At 38.7% G+C, this 18,518-nt stretch overlaps 1 protein-coding gene across 1 annotated transcript in view; it reads left to right on the forward strand.

Annotated features, from left to right (window-relative positions):
• Positions 1–15,349, forward strand: part of CD151 (CD151 molecule (Raph blood group)) — a 43,332-nt gene extending 27,983 nt beyond the window's left edge. The window contains exons 4-8 of the mRNA XM_015811976.1: positions 261–335; positions 4,206–4,310; positions 7,627–7,779; positions 10,162–10,248; positions 13,057–15,349. Of these exons, the coding sequence (XP_015667462.1) occupies positions 261–335; positions 4,206–4,310; positions 7,627–7,779; positions 10,162–10,248; positions 13,057–13,116 (480 nt within the window). The 3' untranslated portion in view covers positions 13,117–15,349. The remainder of the gene's footprint in view (positions 1–260; positions 336–4,205; positions 4,311–7,626; positions 7,780–10,161; positions 10,249–13,056) is intronic.
• Positions 15,350–18,518: the final 3,169 nt, after the last annotated feature.

Raw genomic sequence — 18,518 nt, forward strand, 5'->3', positions numbered from 1 at the left:
TTCTTCCACTCCTAGATAGAGCAGTTGGCTGATAAACACCCCCCCCCCCCAAAAAAAATCTGGGGCAACCTCCAAATCCAGTTCATCTTGGGCAGGAGTACATCATGCCTGCTACGTGTTCCCTGCTTTGCCATGCCATTGTTTTCAACGTTGGGTAGCTAAGTCTGCCTGTTTTGTCAATAGTGTATTTTTATAGGCAAAGTAAATCCCATAGTGTACAATGCTCTGCTTTAACTTCTTTGTTCATTTTGTTTCTTTAGTATTTCATACTGCTGCTCTGCATCTTCCTGCTTGAGATAATTGCTGGAATCCTGGCCTGTGTCTATTACCAGCAGGTAGGTAACATGAGAAAACTGGGTGATCAGTAAACAGGCTACATTTCATTTCCTACAGGTCTTCTCAACACAATGAATATTTGTCCACAGAGATCTAATCATTCTTGTCTACTGTGAGCCCGCACTACTGTGACAGTGGTAGTCATGGGGCTTTTTGGCTTCTTTCCACAAAACCCTGTAAGCACATCTGCTATGCACAGAACCTCCTAGGCTACAGATTTGTGGACTAAAAACCTACAATGAACAAGGGATTGTCATCTGTGTGTCTCAAAAGCCATGCTATGATTTGAAGCTGCAGTGCAAACGCTTCTTTCATTAACTTTGTTCCAGTGCTACAATAAAAATGCATTTGATTATAAACCTTATATATAGGCATTGATGTACATCCATTGGCCCAAGCAAGGCAACTTTTACGATGTAGTAAATTTTAATAAACCAGGAGCATAAAATGTTGCTGTAAATGATGTAGAGCAGTTCAGTAATTCACCCATGCACACACCTGGGAAGATCTTTACCACCAGACCCATTTATTTATTTAAAACATTTATGTAGCTGCCCATCTTATACCAAATTCTGGTAGGCTTCCAATTGAGAATTAAAACAGTATCAATAATAAAACAACATTAAAACCATATTAAAACTATTAAATCCATAAACATTAAAAACAAAAACCTGGCACCAAGTTAAGCTTCTGACATGCAGTTACCTCATCCTGTCCCATAATAACAAGAGCAATAAGATATATACAGCTTTGTATTGCTTTACAGCCCTCTCTAAGCAGTTTACAGAATCAGCATATTGCCCCCAACAATCTGGGTCCTCATTTTACCAACCTTGGAAGGCTGAGTCACCCTTGAGCCCATCAGAATTGAACTCCTGACACTGGACAGAGTAAGGCTGCTATACTGCATTCTAACCACTGCACCATTGGCCAATTTAATATAACATGAAATTGATCTGCAGTGAGTTGGTTTGAAGCCATTTTCATGAATTGTAAAATTACCATCTAAGGCAGGGGTGTCAAACTGCCAGCCTGCAAGCTGGATGCATCACACAGAAGCCACACCCACCCCATTGCCAGCAATGGCAAAACAGTCCCGATATGTCACGTGACGTTGCGAGTTTGACATGTCTGATCTAAGAGAATACTCTGCTTACTGCATCTGTGCTAGGAATGCAAATATCATAGATTCTATTTGATTCTGCAGTGGTTAACACATTCTCTTATTACTAACAAAAGGTGATTGTCATTGTAACATCTCTTGACTTTCACATAGTCCATACTAAGCCCAGATAGCTGAGAAACGGAGGAATGAAGATGTGAATGGGTGACACCTAGATCTGTTTTTAAAGTCATAAGTGTCTCGTATATTTTGCAATGTCCACATTAAACTGCAAATACATAGAATCCTAGTGATGGATTCTTGTCTGTGAAACTCACTTAATTGGAAATGTTAACTAAAACATTCTTAAAAGTCTTTATTTTGGTCTGCTTACTACTGACATACTAATTGCTGCTAAACTTACTGTTGCTGCTCTGTTTTAAGGGACTGTAATGCTTTTATTGTACATTGGTTTTATGATGAAATAATGCAATCATGGGAGGGAAGCTGTCCTTGAAGGGCCATCTACAAATAACAAAAGAAAGAAAAAAGTGCTTGGTAGTTATCTGTTTATTGTTGTCCTGATTGATGCATGTTTTTATAATAAATGTATATGCTGATCTAATCAATAGTGGGCTTTTTTTGGTATCCCAGAGGGTGAGTTTGCAACAGTTTTACTACTTAAGAAGTAAACCAGCTTTAACCTGAATGTGACGGGAACAAAAGACCTGGCATGACTATCTTGGTTCACACAACAGGCTAAATCCTGGTTGCTTAGTGTCTTTGCTTGCATACCAAGCTGTGCCCAAACTAATGAACTATGCCATAGTTTCACATAAGTTAACGCAATGACCAGGTTTCCTCAGCATGCTAAACCACAAACTGCCCAATTCCATGCTAGCTTTTTCTGGCAAATGCAATGCGATGGGTCAGATCAGGTGGAAAAGCATGGAGGTTTGCCATCTCTAGGTGCTTAATAACTTGGTCATGATTTGACTTGGGGCTGTGAACTGTCACCTTAGCTTCTCATATGACTTAAATAATGGATTATAAAAAAAAACCCTATGATTTATAAGGGATTAGCAGCCTTAAAATGTCAGGTGTTGAAAAGATAAGAAGGTTGAATCCTGGTGGAATAAAATACAGTAGTGTTGGAAAGCTTGTTCCTATCCCTTGTGAAGTCTGCCAGTTGCAGAATCTGATCTACGTGAAAGTGGACTGGAAGCTAAAGGAATGCATGGCAAACACTGATGATGGAGACAGGGGAGGGGAAAAAGCATGGCCTATTGAGCTCTTTATTCCTTGTGGGCTTTTAGTGATTGTGGGAATCCTCTTGGTCTCGTAAGCTTTATTTTCTCCGTCTGCTAGTCTTTCTTTGGCAAGCTTCCTGTCCTCTTCTCAAGGACTCAAGGAATTGGCCTTTTGTGTTGCTTTTTGTATTTCTTCCCTCGCTGGCACTTTCTTCCAAAATGCCTATAAACTGTGTGTGTGTGTGTTTACTTTTGCTGCCTCTTTGTCATGCTGCAGTTCCTCCCTATCAACCCACAGGTAATCTGCTTTTGTTTTTCTGCATGGCATGGGTTAATGGAGGGGCTTTTAAAATGTTCTAATATTGTTAAAGCTGTTCTGTTTTGCATTTTTTTCTTGATTATTCTGCTCGAAAACTTCACAGCCCTTGGTTTCCAAATAAAAAGGTGATTTGGACATAGCCAAGATGATATGCTACCTGATTGGACAAGTGGAGTTTAAGGCTTATTGCTGGGTTGATGGTGCACAATATTGACCTTGGCTTTTTTCCAGATACCCTCCTTTCCTCAAATGCCTGCACCGCAGTGTATTAGTTTAGACCAGGGGTTCTCAACCTTGGCAACTTTAAGACTTGTGGACTTCAATTCCCAGAATTCCTCAGCCAGCAAAGCTGGCTGAGGAATTCTGGGAGTTGAAGTCCACAAGTCTTAAAGTTGCCAAGGTTGAGAACCCCTGGTTTAGACAGCAAAGTTGTAGATTGGGCATTTGACTGTAGTTAAATGATCTTGGCTGATAGGGTTAATAAAAATTACGGATCTTGTGCAACTTCTCACATTAGCATTGGCTATTAACAACTTGATGAGTTACTGGTCCTCCATTAGATGAAGTCATTCTTTGCTTCCAACATATAGGGTAGTGTTTTCTTTCAGTTGTGGGGGATCATTTGAATAAGTGATTGTAGCTCTCAGTGCCCACAATATACTTCTAAAAGTTAATCCAGGCAACCAAGAGTACTGGGTCTTAAAACTGTTTCAATTCTAGAGTTCTAATGAACTATGAATCTAAGTTCTTTGTCTTATTTGGTTTGCAAAGCATGAGGCAGGATGTGTAGGAAAGATCAGAGCAGTCCTGCAATATATTAAAAAAAATAACGAGCAGGATAAATTGACATATTCCTTGAGCATTTCTTCAGAAGCTGGAGGAGACCTTGAGTAGCTTTCTCTGATGATCATATTGGGTAGGGAATGGAGGGGACTGCTGTCCAGGTTTTGGACTGAAACTTGTTCAGGAAGCCTGTTCTAGAGCATTCAGTTTGCACAGCATTTCAAGCTATCCACCTAGCTCAGTTTGCCAAATTTATATTTGGCCAAACTGGGCCCCAAGTCCCAGGAGTCATTTTTAATTACATGAAATTTCTCACAGAATAGTTGGTAACAATTGTTAGACAGGGAACTGGGTTGAAGAACCATATTGCTATATCTTATTTCTGTCCCCATTGTTGATGTCCTGTTCTGTATAGCTGAACAACGAGCTGAAGGAAAATCTGAGAAACACAATAATCAAGAAGTATAGGAAGGAAGGAGAAGAGAGTGTGACTAATGCGGTGGACAAACTTCAACAGGAGGTATGTTTAAGAGATATGGGAGTTAATACAGATTAAGATCTAGGGGAAGAAATGGGAAAAGCTGAATTTGTTTATATTTTTATTTATACATCAGTCATGGCAGAAAATAAAATGGCGCTTTTCCCCGTCTTCAGATTGTGATATTTTTGAGGCATGTTTTCTGGGTCCATTTGTATCCATACAGATACTTTCAAAATTAGGCTGCAGTTGTTTTTGGCCAGATTATTGATCCCACTCATCCTGGATCCCTGGGGATTTTCCCTGAACGGAAGTCATAATGTGGTCCTTCCTTTCAAGAGAGCTGTGGATGAAAAGATTAATCAAATGAAGACCCAACAACCCAAAAAGTGCTGCTGGACTTGACTACTGCCAATTGAGGGGGCTTTTGCCTACCCAGAATGTAGGTGCATATTTGGAAAGAAATAGCTTTAGGACCCCTTATCTGCAAGTAACATCTGAAGGGGGCTGCATTTCCACCAAATAACTGCGTTTGAATGATCTTTTATATGAGCAAGGCACTTGTAAATGTATCACACGTAGATAACTTTCCCATTTCATTCTGTGTTGACTTTTCATGGTCCAACAAGGCCTGTGTATTTTTAGCAGTCTTGCCTCATGCGTGGAACAGCAGATCCCAAAGGAGAACCACAAAAGTAACTGGTTAAAATAATCTGCTGGTCCTATTTAATGATCAAGTCACTGGAATACCTCTCCAGTTCTTATTTCTACCCTCAACCATTTAACAATCCTGTTGCATGAGAAAATTGGAAAAACAGACGGGTCTTTGTTGAGTAAAAGTGGTAAATCATTTCCTGATTGTCAAGTATTTTTCTTGAAGCTATTAATCTCCAGTTACAGAGAAGCATGGCATAAAATGTAATTAACAGAGGAGCACAATTCTCTCAGAGAGTGGAGAAGGATGTGCTTCATCTTCTTTTGACCAGTGCAGCAGGGCTTCAGATCAATATGTCTGGTTATTTTAGAATTTAGATGATCATATTGGACGTGGCTAGACACTTTTAAGGTACAGTGTGTATGATTTGGGAACATACTGAGTACTTCATTCAAAAGAACAAGATTGAGGGCATTTTCCCAACTGGTGGGAAGTTTTACTCATCTTTTTATTTTTAGAAACTGCTGATAGGAAAATGGATATTTCTACTCTTCAGTTTATAAGATCACTCTATTTTATTTCAACATTTGTGAAAGTATGTTGGTGTAAGCCACCGGTATACCAAGTCTAAACAGGAACATCATCCTAACATCTATCCTTCCTGACAGTTAGAATAATTAACCAGTGGAACAACCTGCCTCCAGAAGTGGTGAATGCTCCAACACTGGAGGTTTTTAAGAAGAGACTGGACAGCCATTTGTCCGAAATGGTGTAGGGTTCCTGCCTGAGCAAGGGGTTGGACTAGATGACCTCCAAGGTCCCTTCCAACAACAACAACAACAACAACAACAACAACAACATCATCATCATCATCATCATCATCATCATCATCATCATTATTATTATTATTATTATTATTATTATTATTATTATATTTGCAGTGACTGAAAGGTTCTCCCATTGTCCAGTAAGGCTGAGAATGTGTGATAGTAGAGGGATCATTCAGCATATGTTCCAAACTGTTCAGAAATAAATCCAGCTGCATTTAAATTAACTTCCCAACATACATGAGATTGCTGCCTAACAGTATAATATGAATGCACAGGGAATAAGCTGCTCTGGGCTTACTCAGAGATTATACATATATGGGTTCTGGATTCATGCCACAAACTGGAAGCTTGGGATACTTCTGTGTAATCATGATATCAGATGGAAAAAGATTGTACAAGGAAGGGAAGAGACTCCTTTTGACCGTAATTGAACAGAAATGCTTGAGCATGCCATGTCTTTACAGGGAATTACATTTTTCAGCAATGATTCTTCCACACCCAGCTGATATATCATCCACTTGCAGGAAGTGTAGCTTGATATAGTGAGAAAAACTAAAGTGGCTTCTTCATTGATTGAACAAACCAGTGGAGGCCAGCATAGGCCCATGGATACGAAGCAGAAGTGGCATGACCAAGAATGGCTTTATAAACAATAGGTGCTAATATCTTCCAATTAAGAGGAGACTCTTAATATAATTGTATCAAGTTCAAGTCTTCATTAGCTCCAGATATTCCTCTACAACAGGGGTCTTCAAACTTGGCCCTTTTATGATTTGTGGACTTCAACTCCCAGAATTCCTCAGCCAGGCATGCTAGCTGAGGAATTCTGGGAGTTGAAGTTCACAAGTCATAAAAGGGCCAAGTTTGAAGACCCCTGCTCTACAAAGGTGAAGCATTCAGTGCCAGAGGGTGGTTCAGCCTTTTCCTTGCATCTCTTTCAGATGGACTTTACTTGTTTGTTTGTTCAATTTCTATGGCCACCCTTCTCAGTCACTGGGCAGTTACAATTCAGAAAATATATTACAAAAATTCAAAAAACATTTTAAAACAATAAAAACAGTAAAACTGCTTAAAAGAACATTTAAAACATCCAATTCAAGATACACAAGAGCAATATCTTTGGCCCGTTAGCAATATAGCCAGGAAATGGAGCCCTTGACACATTCAACATCCCAGGCTTGGGAACATAGCCAGGTTTTTAAGGCCTTACAAAAGACTAACAGGACTGGGGCCTTCCTAATCTCCAAAGTGAGGATGTTACTTTGAGCCAGGGCCACTGAGGAAAAAGGCCATTTTTCTACTCCCTGTCAGCCAATATTCTTTGGCTGACAGGATTTGCAGCATAAACATCCTGCTTGACTTGGTTGGACAAGTAGAGAGACTCTTGCAAAAATTTGATATCTCGGGTACCTCAGGGCTTTATAATAATAACAGTTCTATCTTTAATAGAACAACTGAGGATTTGCAAAAGCAAGTGAAGAGGACTGACTTGAGTGCAGGTTTTTTTTAGAAGGCGCTTTCTTGAGAAACATTTGATGCCTAAACTGTACTGTTACACATTTTTCTAGCTCCCAAACTGAAAAGAGACATTGTAAGCTTCCAGAAACAAAGTGAATTTTACTGCTTCTTGTGGGAAGAGATGCACAGCCTTGTAACTATTTAACAGCAACAAGAAGCTTAGAGAAAAAAGTTTTATTTTTTGTTGTCTGGCTGGTGGGTTGTTGTGTACTGACCTTTTTATGAAAAATGGCCACAAGTTGTGCATACTAGAAATATGTGTTGTCAAAGACAGGAAACGTAATTTTGTAATTTTGGCCCAATACCTCATGCAATTTTGGTTTTCTCATAATGTCTCGTTACCTGTGTTTTTCAGTTTAAGTGCTGCGGCAGTCATAATTACACAGACTGGAGTGACAGCTATTGGTACAAAGTTGAAAAGGAAGGAAGGAAGGTCCCAGACAGCTGCTGCAAGACAATAACTGAAACATGTGGTAGAAGAGATCATCCTTCAAATATCTACAAAGAGGTAAAAAAAAATCAAAAAGAAATCAAACAAACCTGGGACCTCTCCTATTATCGTTATGTTAAGAAAACACTGATGAGACCTTTGATTGTTTATGCTCTTTGATCAATCATACCTTGGTCATTATGCATTTGAACATAATAACAACCTCAATCTAGAATTATACCATAATACAGGTAGTCCTCGTTTTACAACAGTTCGTTTAGTGACCATTCAAAGATATAACAGCAGTGAAAAATGTGACTTATAACCATTTTTCACAATTACAACCTTTGTAGCATCCCTATGATCGTGTGATCAAAATTCAGTTGATTGGCAACTGGTTCATTTTTATGACCGTTTCTGTGTCCCAAAGTCATGTGATCATCACCTTTTGTGAACTTCTGGCAAGCAAAATCAATGGGGAAGCCAGATTCACTTAACAACTGGGTAACTTATCAACTGCAGTGATTCACTTAACTGTGGCAAGAAATGTTGTAAAATGGGGCAAAACTCACTTAAATGTCTCTCTTAACAACATAAATTTTGGGCTCAATTGTGGTTGTAAGTTGAGGACTATCTGTATTTATCTTGATTATGTTGTTCTAGAGAAGTAAACATAAGCAAATAGATACATATATTCCTTGGCAGGGCTGGCCCTACTGAGGCGAAAGATTCTAGAAGAAAACAGTGCTAACCTACTTTTTTTAATTAAGAAAACAAATGGGAATACCCGGAACTGAACTCACCCTAAAGAGTATTTTTCTTCTATGTTTTATTGTGCACATAAGCTTTTCAGTGTGAAGAGCAGAGAAGTACATATTTTAAAGTGCCCATTTCTACTCCAATTCTTTAGAATTGATTTAAGTGCAAAATTCCATTTTTCCACCAAGCTGGTTGATGCTTTCAGCCTCTAGGATACTTTGCTGGATGATGATGATGAAGCAGTCCCTTTCAGTGGGGGCTCAGGGTAGGATTAAGGGACATGAAGGCACATGAATAACTTCTGCAACTAAGCTTGTTTTGGCCATGCAGAGGCAGACCAAACTCTGCCTCAGGGCATAATTGCTGACTGCTGAATCCAGGGGCCTTTTTAAAAAAATTTTTTTTAGCTTTATCCAAAATGTTGGGGAAAAAGACTCTTCTGAAGGAAAATTCCTTCACATTTATCTGAATTTTCACTATATTTTCCCCTGCATCTTTTTCCTCTCTCACTTTTTGTCTTTGTTCCTAAATTGTGAACCTTCCTTCTCTCATTGCTGCTGTATAATTAAAAAAATAACTAAGAGGGCTAAGGTACTTTAAAGGCTAGCCAGTTTATTATTGTATAAGCTTTTATGGATTGCAGACCACTTCTTCCAATTCACGGAAGTTTAGATGATAGTAATAAAATGGGATATTTTTAAGTTGTCACAAGTCTCTTGATTATTTTTGCTCTGAATGCTCAACCGGGGAACTCCACACAACCCACAAAACAAGCAATGTTCCAAAAGACTTAGAAACAATAACGAACCATTTCCTCTTGATGAGATTTTCTTCCAGCCAGTATTTGAATTTGACCTGCCACAAATAGATTGAGAACATAACGGAGAAAGACTACTTTGGGGAAGATCTCTGTTATACTACTTAATTTATTCCGCTGCAGTTATATAGCCCTGGGAGGCAATTGATAAAGAGGAAAAGGTGGAAAGGGACAATTCATGACTCCTGTCATTATTTTTAATCACTTGTTTTTATCTTTGCAAGAACTAGATTGTGACAAATGTGAGGCAAAATGGGCAGTAGATTTGAGGGCATCTGGGAGCTTCATGGCCAATGAAGGATCTGACTTTAGATTGTCTTAGCATGTTTCCTGCTGGCTCAATTTTAAAATCATGGGACATATCCTTGTGTCACTACTGGGGTGTGTGGGTGTGAAATGAATAATGAACATTCGGACATAAAAAAGAATATGTCTATAAAAAAAGAATGTATGCTCGAGTTATGCAACCATTTATCCTGGTAATTTTCTGTGTCTGCAAGAACTTGGCAGATCTGAAGGAGAAGCAGGCAAGACATCAACTGCATTATTTTCCAGAAATGATAGCTAGGTTTGGCTGATCCCAGATTATGTATCAGGCTTTGTTAGGGGTGTCCTCTACTCCTGGTTGAAAGACGACTGCACCCATCCTCCTTAAACCCACTCCATACAAGGCTCTATAGAAAGCTTATCAGGACATGGGTGTCACAATATGGATGGGGATGATTCTCAAGCTGATGACAGTTTTGCCACAAGTATCAGCCTGTGTTTACTCCATCCATTTGTATGTTTGTGTCTTGAAGGAGGTGACATTGTACAGCACGGGAAGATACAACCAGCTTAAGATAGGTATGAAAGGTAACATCATCTCAATGTTTTATTCCCAGGGTGGCTGTATCACAAAGCTGGGAAACTTTATCCAGGAACACTTGATAATTATCGGAGCTGTGGGACTCAGCATTGCATTTGTACAGGTATGTAACCAGCAAAGACTGAATTATGCATGCTTTGAGCTTGACAGGCCACTTGGAAAGCCAACTTTGTCATGGTGGTTGGTAACTGGAAGGCTGTAACCAAAATTTGTACCGTAAGAGGCCCAGTGATCCAGCTTACCCCTAATTGATGTAGGGGTGAGGTTTTTTATTTTATTTTATTAAAGTAGAACCTTGCTAAACATTGCATGGTAATAAAGGGAAATCTCATTTATTCCCCTGTCTTAGAAAAAAAATCTGAATAGGAAATACTTCTCAAGAGTGCCATTCTCTTTAACGAATGTAATAAAATTTCAAAGAGAAGCTAACATGGGATCTTATATTTCTCTCAAAGGTATTTTTTTGAAGCCTAAGTAAAAAACTTCAGAATGACAGTCAATTCAGAGTTCTTATGCAAACTGTGTCTTAAAACCAAGATTAAGTGGTAGAAAGCTTATAGACCTGTGATGTTGTGTTAATTTTACAGTTTTATTATGGTTTTTATGTTGTTGTCACTTTTGATTGGAGCCACCCAGAGTTGGACATGATGGGGGAGCTATATAAATGTTTTAAATAAATAAATATTTTAACTGTTTTAAATAAATAAACTTCAGGATTCATTGTGGCTTTTAGTCACTATATATCTCAACTAAAACAGTGTATGCTGTTAATAAGTTGTTTTCATCCATCATGGCTACCACTTTTGTTTTTAGGGTTTGTGGGGGCAAAATATACTGAAGCACAGGCATTTATTTATTTATTTAAAACATTTATATGGTCGCTGCGCCCCTCACCCCAATCTTACGTACCAACTCTTGGTGGTTCCAATCAAAAGTGAAAATAACATAAAAACCATCACAAAACTATAAAATTAACCACATTAAAAACGTTTTTAAAAAACCCTGGCACCAAGACAGATGATAGATCATGATTTGGCAGGTAAATACAAACAAATTCCTGTCGAAAATATCTTTAAAATATTGAAACAATCGTTACTTTCTATTTCTTTACCCAGGCAGCACCCCCCACCCCTGCCAGTCATACATAAAGGTGTTGACCTGAACTTAACTTTATATTTTTACAACAGCAAATAGTTTAAGCTGAAACCTCATCTTACTTTACACTATATATGCACTGGAATGTTCTCACCCTTTTATCTTTTTTGAAATTGAGTATTTCTGGATCCTGAAGATTTATGGCTGTCATTTACTCTTGGAGGCTGTGTGTTCCTCCAGGGCAAAGGACTCTATAAACAAACACTGCAAAGATGTTATCCCCGCTTTTTTTTTTTTTTTTAAGTCAGGCAGTATTTAAAGGAGCATAATTGGCTCTCTTGCTATCTAGAAGCTTCTCTGCCTAAAGAGGATTTCTACTGTGTATGAATAGCCATGTGATTTCATGTTGTTTGGCTGCTGGGTTAAAAATGATACAAGCAGCCCTATTTGTGGATTGGAACCTGCTTTTCAATTTAGACCTCAGTGACAAAAAAAGAGACACTTGAGTTTTTGAATTATTTTAAATTGCATTTTGTTAAATGTGTAAATGGAAGTTCCAGTAATCTATTTCTTTTCTTTTTCAGGTGGGTGTGGGGGAAGGCTAGAAAAGTGTCCTTTTCAAGAAATGTGAAATTTTGTAGAGCAGTCAAACAGCACCCTCTGGTGTTAATGTAGCACAACAACAAATCAGTTTGCAAAGTCCTGAGGAAGGGAGAGGTTTTTGAACAGCTTCTACAAATTCCCCTCATCAGAGGTGTAACCCACTGTGACAATTACATCCAGTGTCTGGGAAATTAGTAGTTTTACATCATTAGGTATCTCCCTCCTCCCTGCACATTTCAAATAACTTTGGAGAGTGTTAGCTTTTTGTTTGTAATAAAAAGAGGAAGCATGCTGTGAAAACGCTGGAGAGAGCCCAATTCTTCTAAGAACAGTACAGCTCACTTGATAATTTTTGCTAAAAAGGATCTGCACACTGATGTAATCCAGGTTTTGCTTTCTTACAATGCCATAGAAAGAAATGTCCCTATGTATAATATATTGATTTGTCTTAAAAGCTCATTGCCACCCTGTTCAGTTACCCTGTGACTTACCAAGAGAAAATCTCCAACTCCTTCCTGTAGGTCCACCTAAATGCACCCTCAGCATTTCTGATTATAGGATACAATTTGATTTAAAATTTATTTATTAAATTTTTATGCCATCCATCTCACTGATAAAGTGACTCTGGGCAACTTATAAATGATAAAAAAGATAAATAGGAAAAAAGTTTGTAAGAGCTAAGACCAAGACACCGATGGCACAGGTGAGATCTTCTTATCCTGTTAACCATCTCTAACCATCAGCCTGTTAACTAGCACCTCCATTAAGCCATTGGCCAGGGAATTCTGGGAGTTAACATTGAAGCCTTTATTTGCCATCCTAGATTTTAGCAAAATTCATATAAAATTGCAGCAATCCGTGTCATTCTGGGAATCGAAGAAACACTAAAACCAGGAGCCAGTTTGGTCTAGTGGTTAAGGTATCAGACTAGAAAGCAGGAGACTATCAGTTCAAATCCTGCCTTAGCCATGAAAGTCAGCTGGATGACTTTGGGCCAATCACTCTCTCTCAGCCTAACACCTTACAGTGTTGCTGTTGCTATGAAAATAGGAGGAAGAAAGTGTGTTGATGGATATGTTCACCACCTTGAGTTATTTGTAAAAGTAATAAAGGCAGGATAGAAACAAAACACATAAATTGCATGGGGCCACAGATGTCCTGGCTTAATATTATGGCCCTCCTCTTACTTACCTCTGTTTTCTTTGTCTTCTAGATATTTGGGATGTGCTTTACTTGCTGTCTGTATAATAGCTTGAAGTTAGAGCCTTACTAAGAGCTCATGGATTGCCCACCTGTTCAATTCCTTCACGTTCCAGCCCATCACCCTGATCTTTTCTACAGCAGCACAGAACTATCAACCTTTCCAGGACTTTGCTGCTTCAAGGAACATCACTGTAGGTTCACCCAGTGTCTCTGCCAGAAATAATAGTCCTCCTTGAGTCAGTAAGGAGGGAATTCAATGCTCAGCTAAGTTATTTTTTCCCCCCACTCCAACATAATGGAGCTGTAGAATGCAATCTGGTTGAATTCTTTACAAGCACACAATCTGAAAGAGTTCCTCAGAGCTCCCAAGGACATGGTACCTCAGAGCTCCCAAGGACATGGTACCTCCCAAGGACATGGTCCCAAGGACATGGTACCTTTCTCCCAAACCATCAATCAAGGTCTTTGAGCTCTGAGATATGACAACTGAGCATTGTGTGCATGCAGTAGATGCTTTCTTCCTTTTCCTAAATATAATGTCTTTCTGGAAGTTTTCATGACATCTTACCCAAGAGAATAGCTCTATCTGTCAATAGATACTTCTACTGGGAAAATTTTCCTCCTGATCTCCTACAGGATGCTACCCAGAGATGGATGAATAAGGTTCCCTGCACATTTTTTCCCCCTTCGAGGAATATTTTTGTCCTGGAGAAAAATATTCTTTTGTGTTTCTCAAACCAAGTGTTGAAAGACATTATTTTGTTCACATAATTAGAAATTTTCAACTTTAAAAAAATATATCAAAAACTGATTTCGTGCTCAAGGAAGGCTGTTGAAATAATCCCACTTTGTGGAATGCAGTAGTAACTTTTCATAGAATTAGATCCATTTCCAGAATGACATCTCTTTTCATTGGGGAAAAATATATTATCAAGTTTGAAGACTGATATGAAAGTCTCATTTACCAGCCAGGTATGACCCGATAGGAAGAGATCCACAACTTTGCTCATTAGGATTCATTAGGAAAAATAAATGTTGAGTAGGTGGTGTCTTTTCTAAAAAGGGATCCTTAAAAATTGATCAGCAAAGTGATCACTGCCTCTTTGCAGCCATAGTAATACTCCATCTGTTGCCGTGGAGGAGGCTGACCGGGCGCTGGCTCCCACCACTGGATTTATTAGATTTCCCAAGAATTCATCCACATGGAGAATTCCTAGAGAAGATGCCTATCCTTTAAAGTTCTTCGGGGTCCAATTGGCATAGCCATTGCTAGAACATTTCTTGTCCCTTCCTCCTTCCCATTTTGGGTTTCAAGTATAAAGTTTTTTAGTTAATGCACATTTGCCCCTCATCCACAGCAATGGGCACTTGAGTGTGCATTTTAAAGTGTTCGCTACGGATTGTGGTTCCTACAGCCCCTGGCCATTAGCCATGCCAGTTGGGTTTTTTGGGGAGATGCAGTCCATACAGTATTCATAGGGGGTAGATTGCCTATCCCTGGTTAACAGACTACTGCCTGTAAGGTCTGTGATGCTTTGGAGCCTAGCAGGGAAACTGTTGTTTGGTTTATTTGGAAGCTGTTAGTACCATTCTCCATTTTCCCCATCTCTTCCCTTATCGGTTCTTTTGACAGAATTGGCAACAAGGGAAGTCACTTGATCTGAGACTTTTTTTTTTCAGCCAGGACCTTTGTATATTCCCTACCCCACTGCAAAATCACTATTCATTCTCTCAGAGAAAGGAAAGGTGGAAAAAAGTATTTTTTAAAATCTCTTTCTTTACTGCAAATACTGTACCTAACATTAACTCACACTGTTCTGAAACTTCCATGTTGTTGTTTTGAGTCCAAGAGACGAATGTTCAGAAAGCAAATGGGAAGATGAGAAGACAAATCTTCCTTTTGTAAATGTTCACACAGGAAGGGAGGGGGGAAAGCTATTCTCATTGTAAAGGTTGACAGGTCTTAAATTATTGGCAGAAATTCATTTCTATAATTAGGGGTGAATTATTTCCTGAATACGACATGGTGTGTTCCTTGAGAAATGAGTTATTAATTAAACTACTGCTATGATAGCTTGAAATGATGTTTGACTACTGAAATGTACACGCACATTGGCTAGCTTTCTTTCCCCCTTCTTTCTGGGAATCAAATAGTGCCATGGTATAAGCAGACCAGATATGCTGACTGGTAAGCTGTGCCTGCTCTTTTTTTTCTTTTTTTAATATATATGTATATATTAACCATGCTTAAATGCGGTTTATGTTGCTGGCCAATAAAGTTAAACATGTCTTTATTTATAAAGTTAAATGTGTCTTTATTTGTCTTGTGTAATCCTGAACTGACCTCCTATACAATGGAAGAGTAACAGCAATACATCTTCCTAGGATGAAGACTGTGCAAAAGGGAAGTTCTTAATTTTCCTCCTGTCCAGGACCCTCCTTAGCTCAAATATAACTGCCTTTTGGGTTAATAAAAACAGATTCTACTGCTATCCCTTGCTCATGCATTTCAGAAATCCAGCTCATTTCATCTTCTGAAATATTATCTGTATTAAAATATTTTTCATACGGTAAACATTTGAGCAAGTCAGGTTCCAGTTTTATGTGCTGGACCAGAGACTAACCATCTGTTGCTGCAGTTAATTTGTAATGTTACCAATGGGTAGGTCTAAATACCCGGTGATCTTGGATGATCTCATAAAGGTTTGCCTTGGATGGGAGATCATCAAAAAATCCTCAAAAATGTAGCCGGAACTGGCAATGCTAGAAGAAGGTAATGGCAAATTACTTCCCTGGCAAATGGCAAATTGTTCCCAAGAAAGCCACACAGATTTGTCCTTGAATCAACATGAGTTGGTCTGGGGTATGTAATGTTCTTTCCAGCTTGAAAGTTGTGGCTGTGCTTTGAATGGGGTGCTTGGGGGCTGTGATTAAAAAGAAGTGGAGTCAGGATAAAAAAATATTTTTTAGTAATTTTTAAATTAATATCATTACAATTTGATGACTACCCAGTCCAAGTTGTTTTTTTTGAAAGGATGTACATGGTCTTGCAACTTGGGATGTGCACCTCTATTTTATAGCGATAATACAAGGATGAAATTGTCTTGCCTCTCTTTCATTCTAGACTATGCAGGGAATTATTGTTCCGTGATTACAATTGGGACTAGCAAATCAGTTGCTAAGCGATCATGCCTATACTTTAACTTTCCTTTTCCCTGCCCTTTCGCTCTCCCACCCTTTGGAATCCTCATCCCAGCACTGGGATAATTAGTAAGAAGAGAATTCATGTTTGTATTTAGATGCATTGGAAAGGAAGGGATTATAAAAGAGTAAACAAGCACACAGTGGAGAATGCACATAAAAAGAAATGAGTTAGCACTGACTGTTTGCCTAGTGCACTAGCAGCTCCAAGCAGAAATGTGAAAGTGATTGAAATCTTGTCAATTACAGGCAGCAGCTGGGAGCCAGTGAATTAAGGTTACAGAGCTGAGCTTGTTAACTTGTGGTTATCTTTTGTGGAAGCACTGTGATGTAGACAAAAATAGCTCAGGAAGAGATTGTTTATTGAAACAAACTGTGTGGGGGAAGCAAAAATGGGTCAGGCATAGGACAATATATATAAACTAACTGTAATGGCAAACATACAGTAATAGATGCTGTGAAGGCCATAAATGCACATCTTTATCACAAAGTTATTTTTTTCATCATCACCATAACTTCAAAACAGTCAAATGAGGCAGTCAGTAAACAAGGTCTTCCTGTAATTTCTCCAGTCAAAAGCTGATCTATTGCATATTTTTTTTTCTATATTGCCTATGACTGGCATCTATTACATCAAGCTGTCTTGGTTTGGAGCAATTTGAGATTTCAAATAAAATTAATTTAGTAATTTAAACAGCAACACAGAAGTTCTCTGGTTCTCAACTTTTTTGTCTCAACCGCATTTCGAAAACACATTCAAATGTAGCAGTAGTTCAGTGACACACCAGAAAATTATTAATTTTATATATGTATTTTTAAACACGAGAGACATAGTTTGAGGGAAAGTTATGCAATATTTAAAAATATCTGCACTGAACTGAATATACAGTTTATACAGGGTATACATAATGCCAAAAAATATTGAAAAAATAATATGAAATTCCTATAGCACACTGGAGACAAGCCCATGGCACACCTGGTTGAGAACCACTGCTTTAGAATCAAATAGAAACATGGGACTTGCTTCTTAGTAAACCTAGGAGTTCTATTGTTGCAGTGTTTTTGTTTAAGAAAAAGCCTTAATGGAAGTAGGAAAGAACAAGCTTACTTCAAAGCATGAAAAAAGTAATTGGCGGTCCCTTGCATTCTTCCTGGGTTTTGAAACTTCTTATTGCATAAGTGCAAAGCGATCCATGGAATATGGGGCGAGACTAACCCAAGATGTGCCCTTATTAAAGGCCCCAAAGGTATTCAGTAGAAGCTTGAGGTTTCCACTCTGCAGTTATGATATCAATCTCTGCTTTATACAGCGTGAAGCAATTTTCCAGTGACAAAAACGCTGTAGTTGGATAGTGGAGGAAAATGAGTGAATTTATTCAGTTGGTCGTTTCTATCACAGGCCTTCTGTTCTCTGCAAAATTTAAAAGCCCAGGCAATGGGAAACAGAAATAACGATTGGTAACCTCACGGATACCTAAGATCAATAACATTTCAAAATGTTTTTGTTCTGCTTTTCCTCTGCTCAGTGGTAGCAAGAGGGTCCTCCGTGGATACATCAATAAGAATGCCTTTCTGTTTTTCATGTGGACGTAACTCCTAACCTCCTGAGCCAGGATTTCATTAAGCCATTGATGTTAAAGATCACATCATTCACATGTAGTGTATAAAGATCTGGAAGCATAAAGAAGAAATAAAAGCCTCCAAGGGAGATTCATGTCCAAACTCCTGATGTTGTACATTGCACTGTAGTGACAACTGGCATGCTTGTTCAATACCATATAAAAGACATTTGTCATCAGGTTTCAATTAAAAGAGTAAAATGTTCTTTTGTCTCAAAGAACTCCAAAGACTTTACCATGTAAACCATTTGCTGCTCCTGAGGGGAGAAAGAAAACCCCTCTGACCTTTATTAATTATATTTATTTTATTTTATTTATTTATTTTTCATAATTTATATGCCGCCCTTCTCCCCACGGGACTCAGGGCGGCTCACAGCATATTAAAATAACACAATACAAACAACACACACAACATTTCCCCTATAAAAGCCAATTAAAACCAAATATTTGTAACTGTGACATTATTAAAATCATTAAAAATTATCCCTATTTAAAATTCACCCTAGGTCAGTCCCGCTTGCTGAAAGAGCCATGTCTTGAGGGCGCGGCGGAAGGTTAGGAGATCCGGGATTGTCCGGATCTCGGGGGGTAGCTCGTTCCAGAGGGTGGGGGCACCCACAGAGAAGGCCCTCCCCCTGGGGGTCGCCAGCCG

Source organism: Protobothrops mucrosquamatus, unplaced genomic scaffold, assembly GCF_001527695.2.
Source record: "Protobothrops mucrosquamatus isolate PMUCROS unplaced genomic scaffold, P.Mucros_1.0 scaffold_56, whole genome shotgun sequence".
Lineage (NCBI taxonomy): Eukaryota > Metazoa > Chordata > Lepidosauria > Squamata > Viperidae > Protobothrops > Protobothrops mucrosquamatus.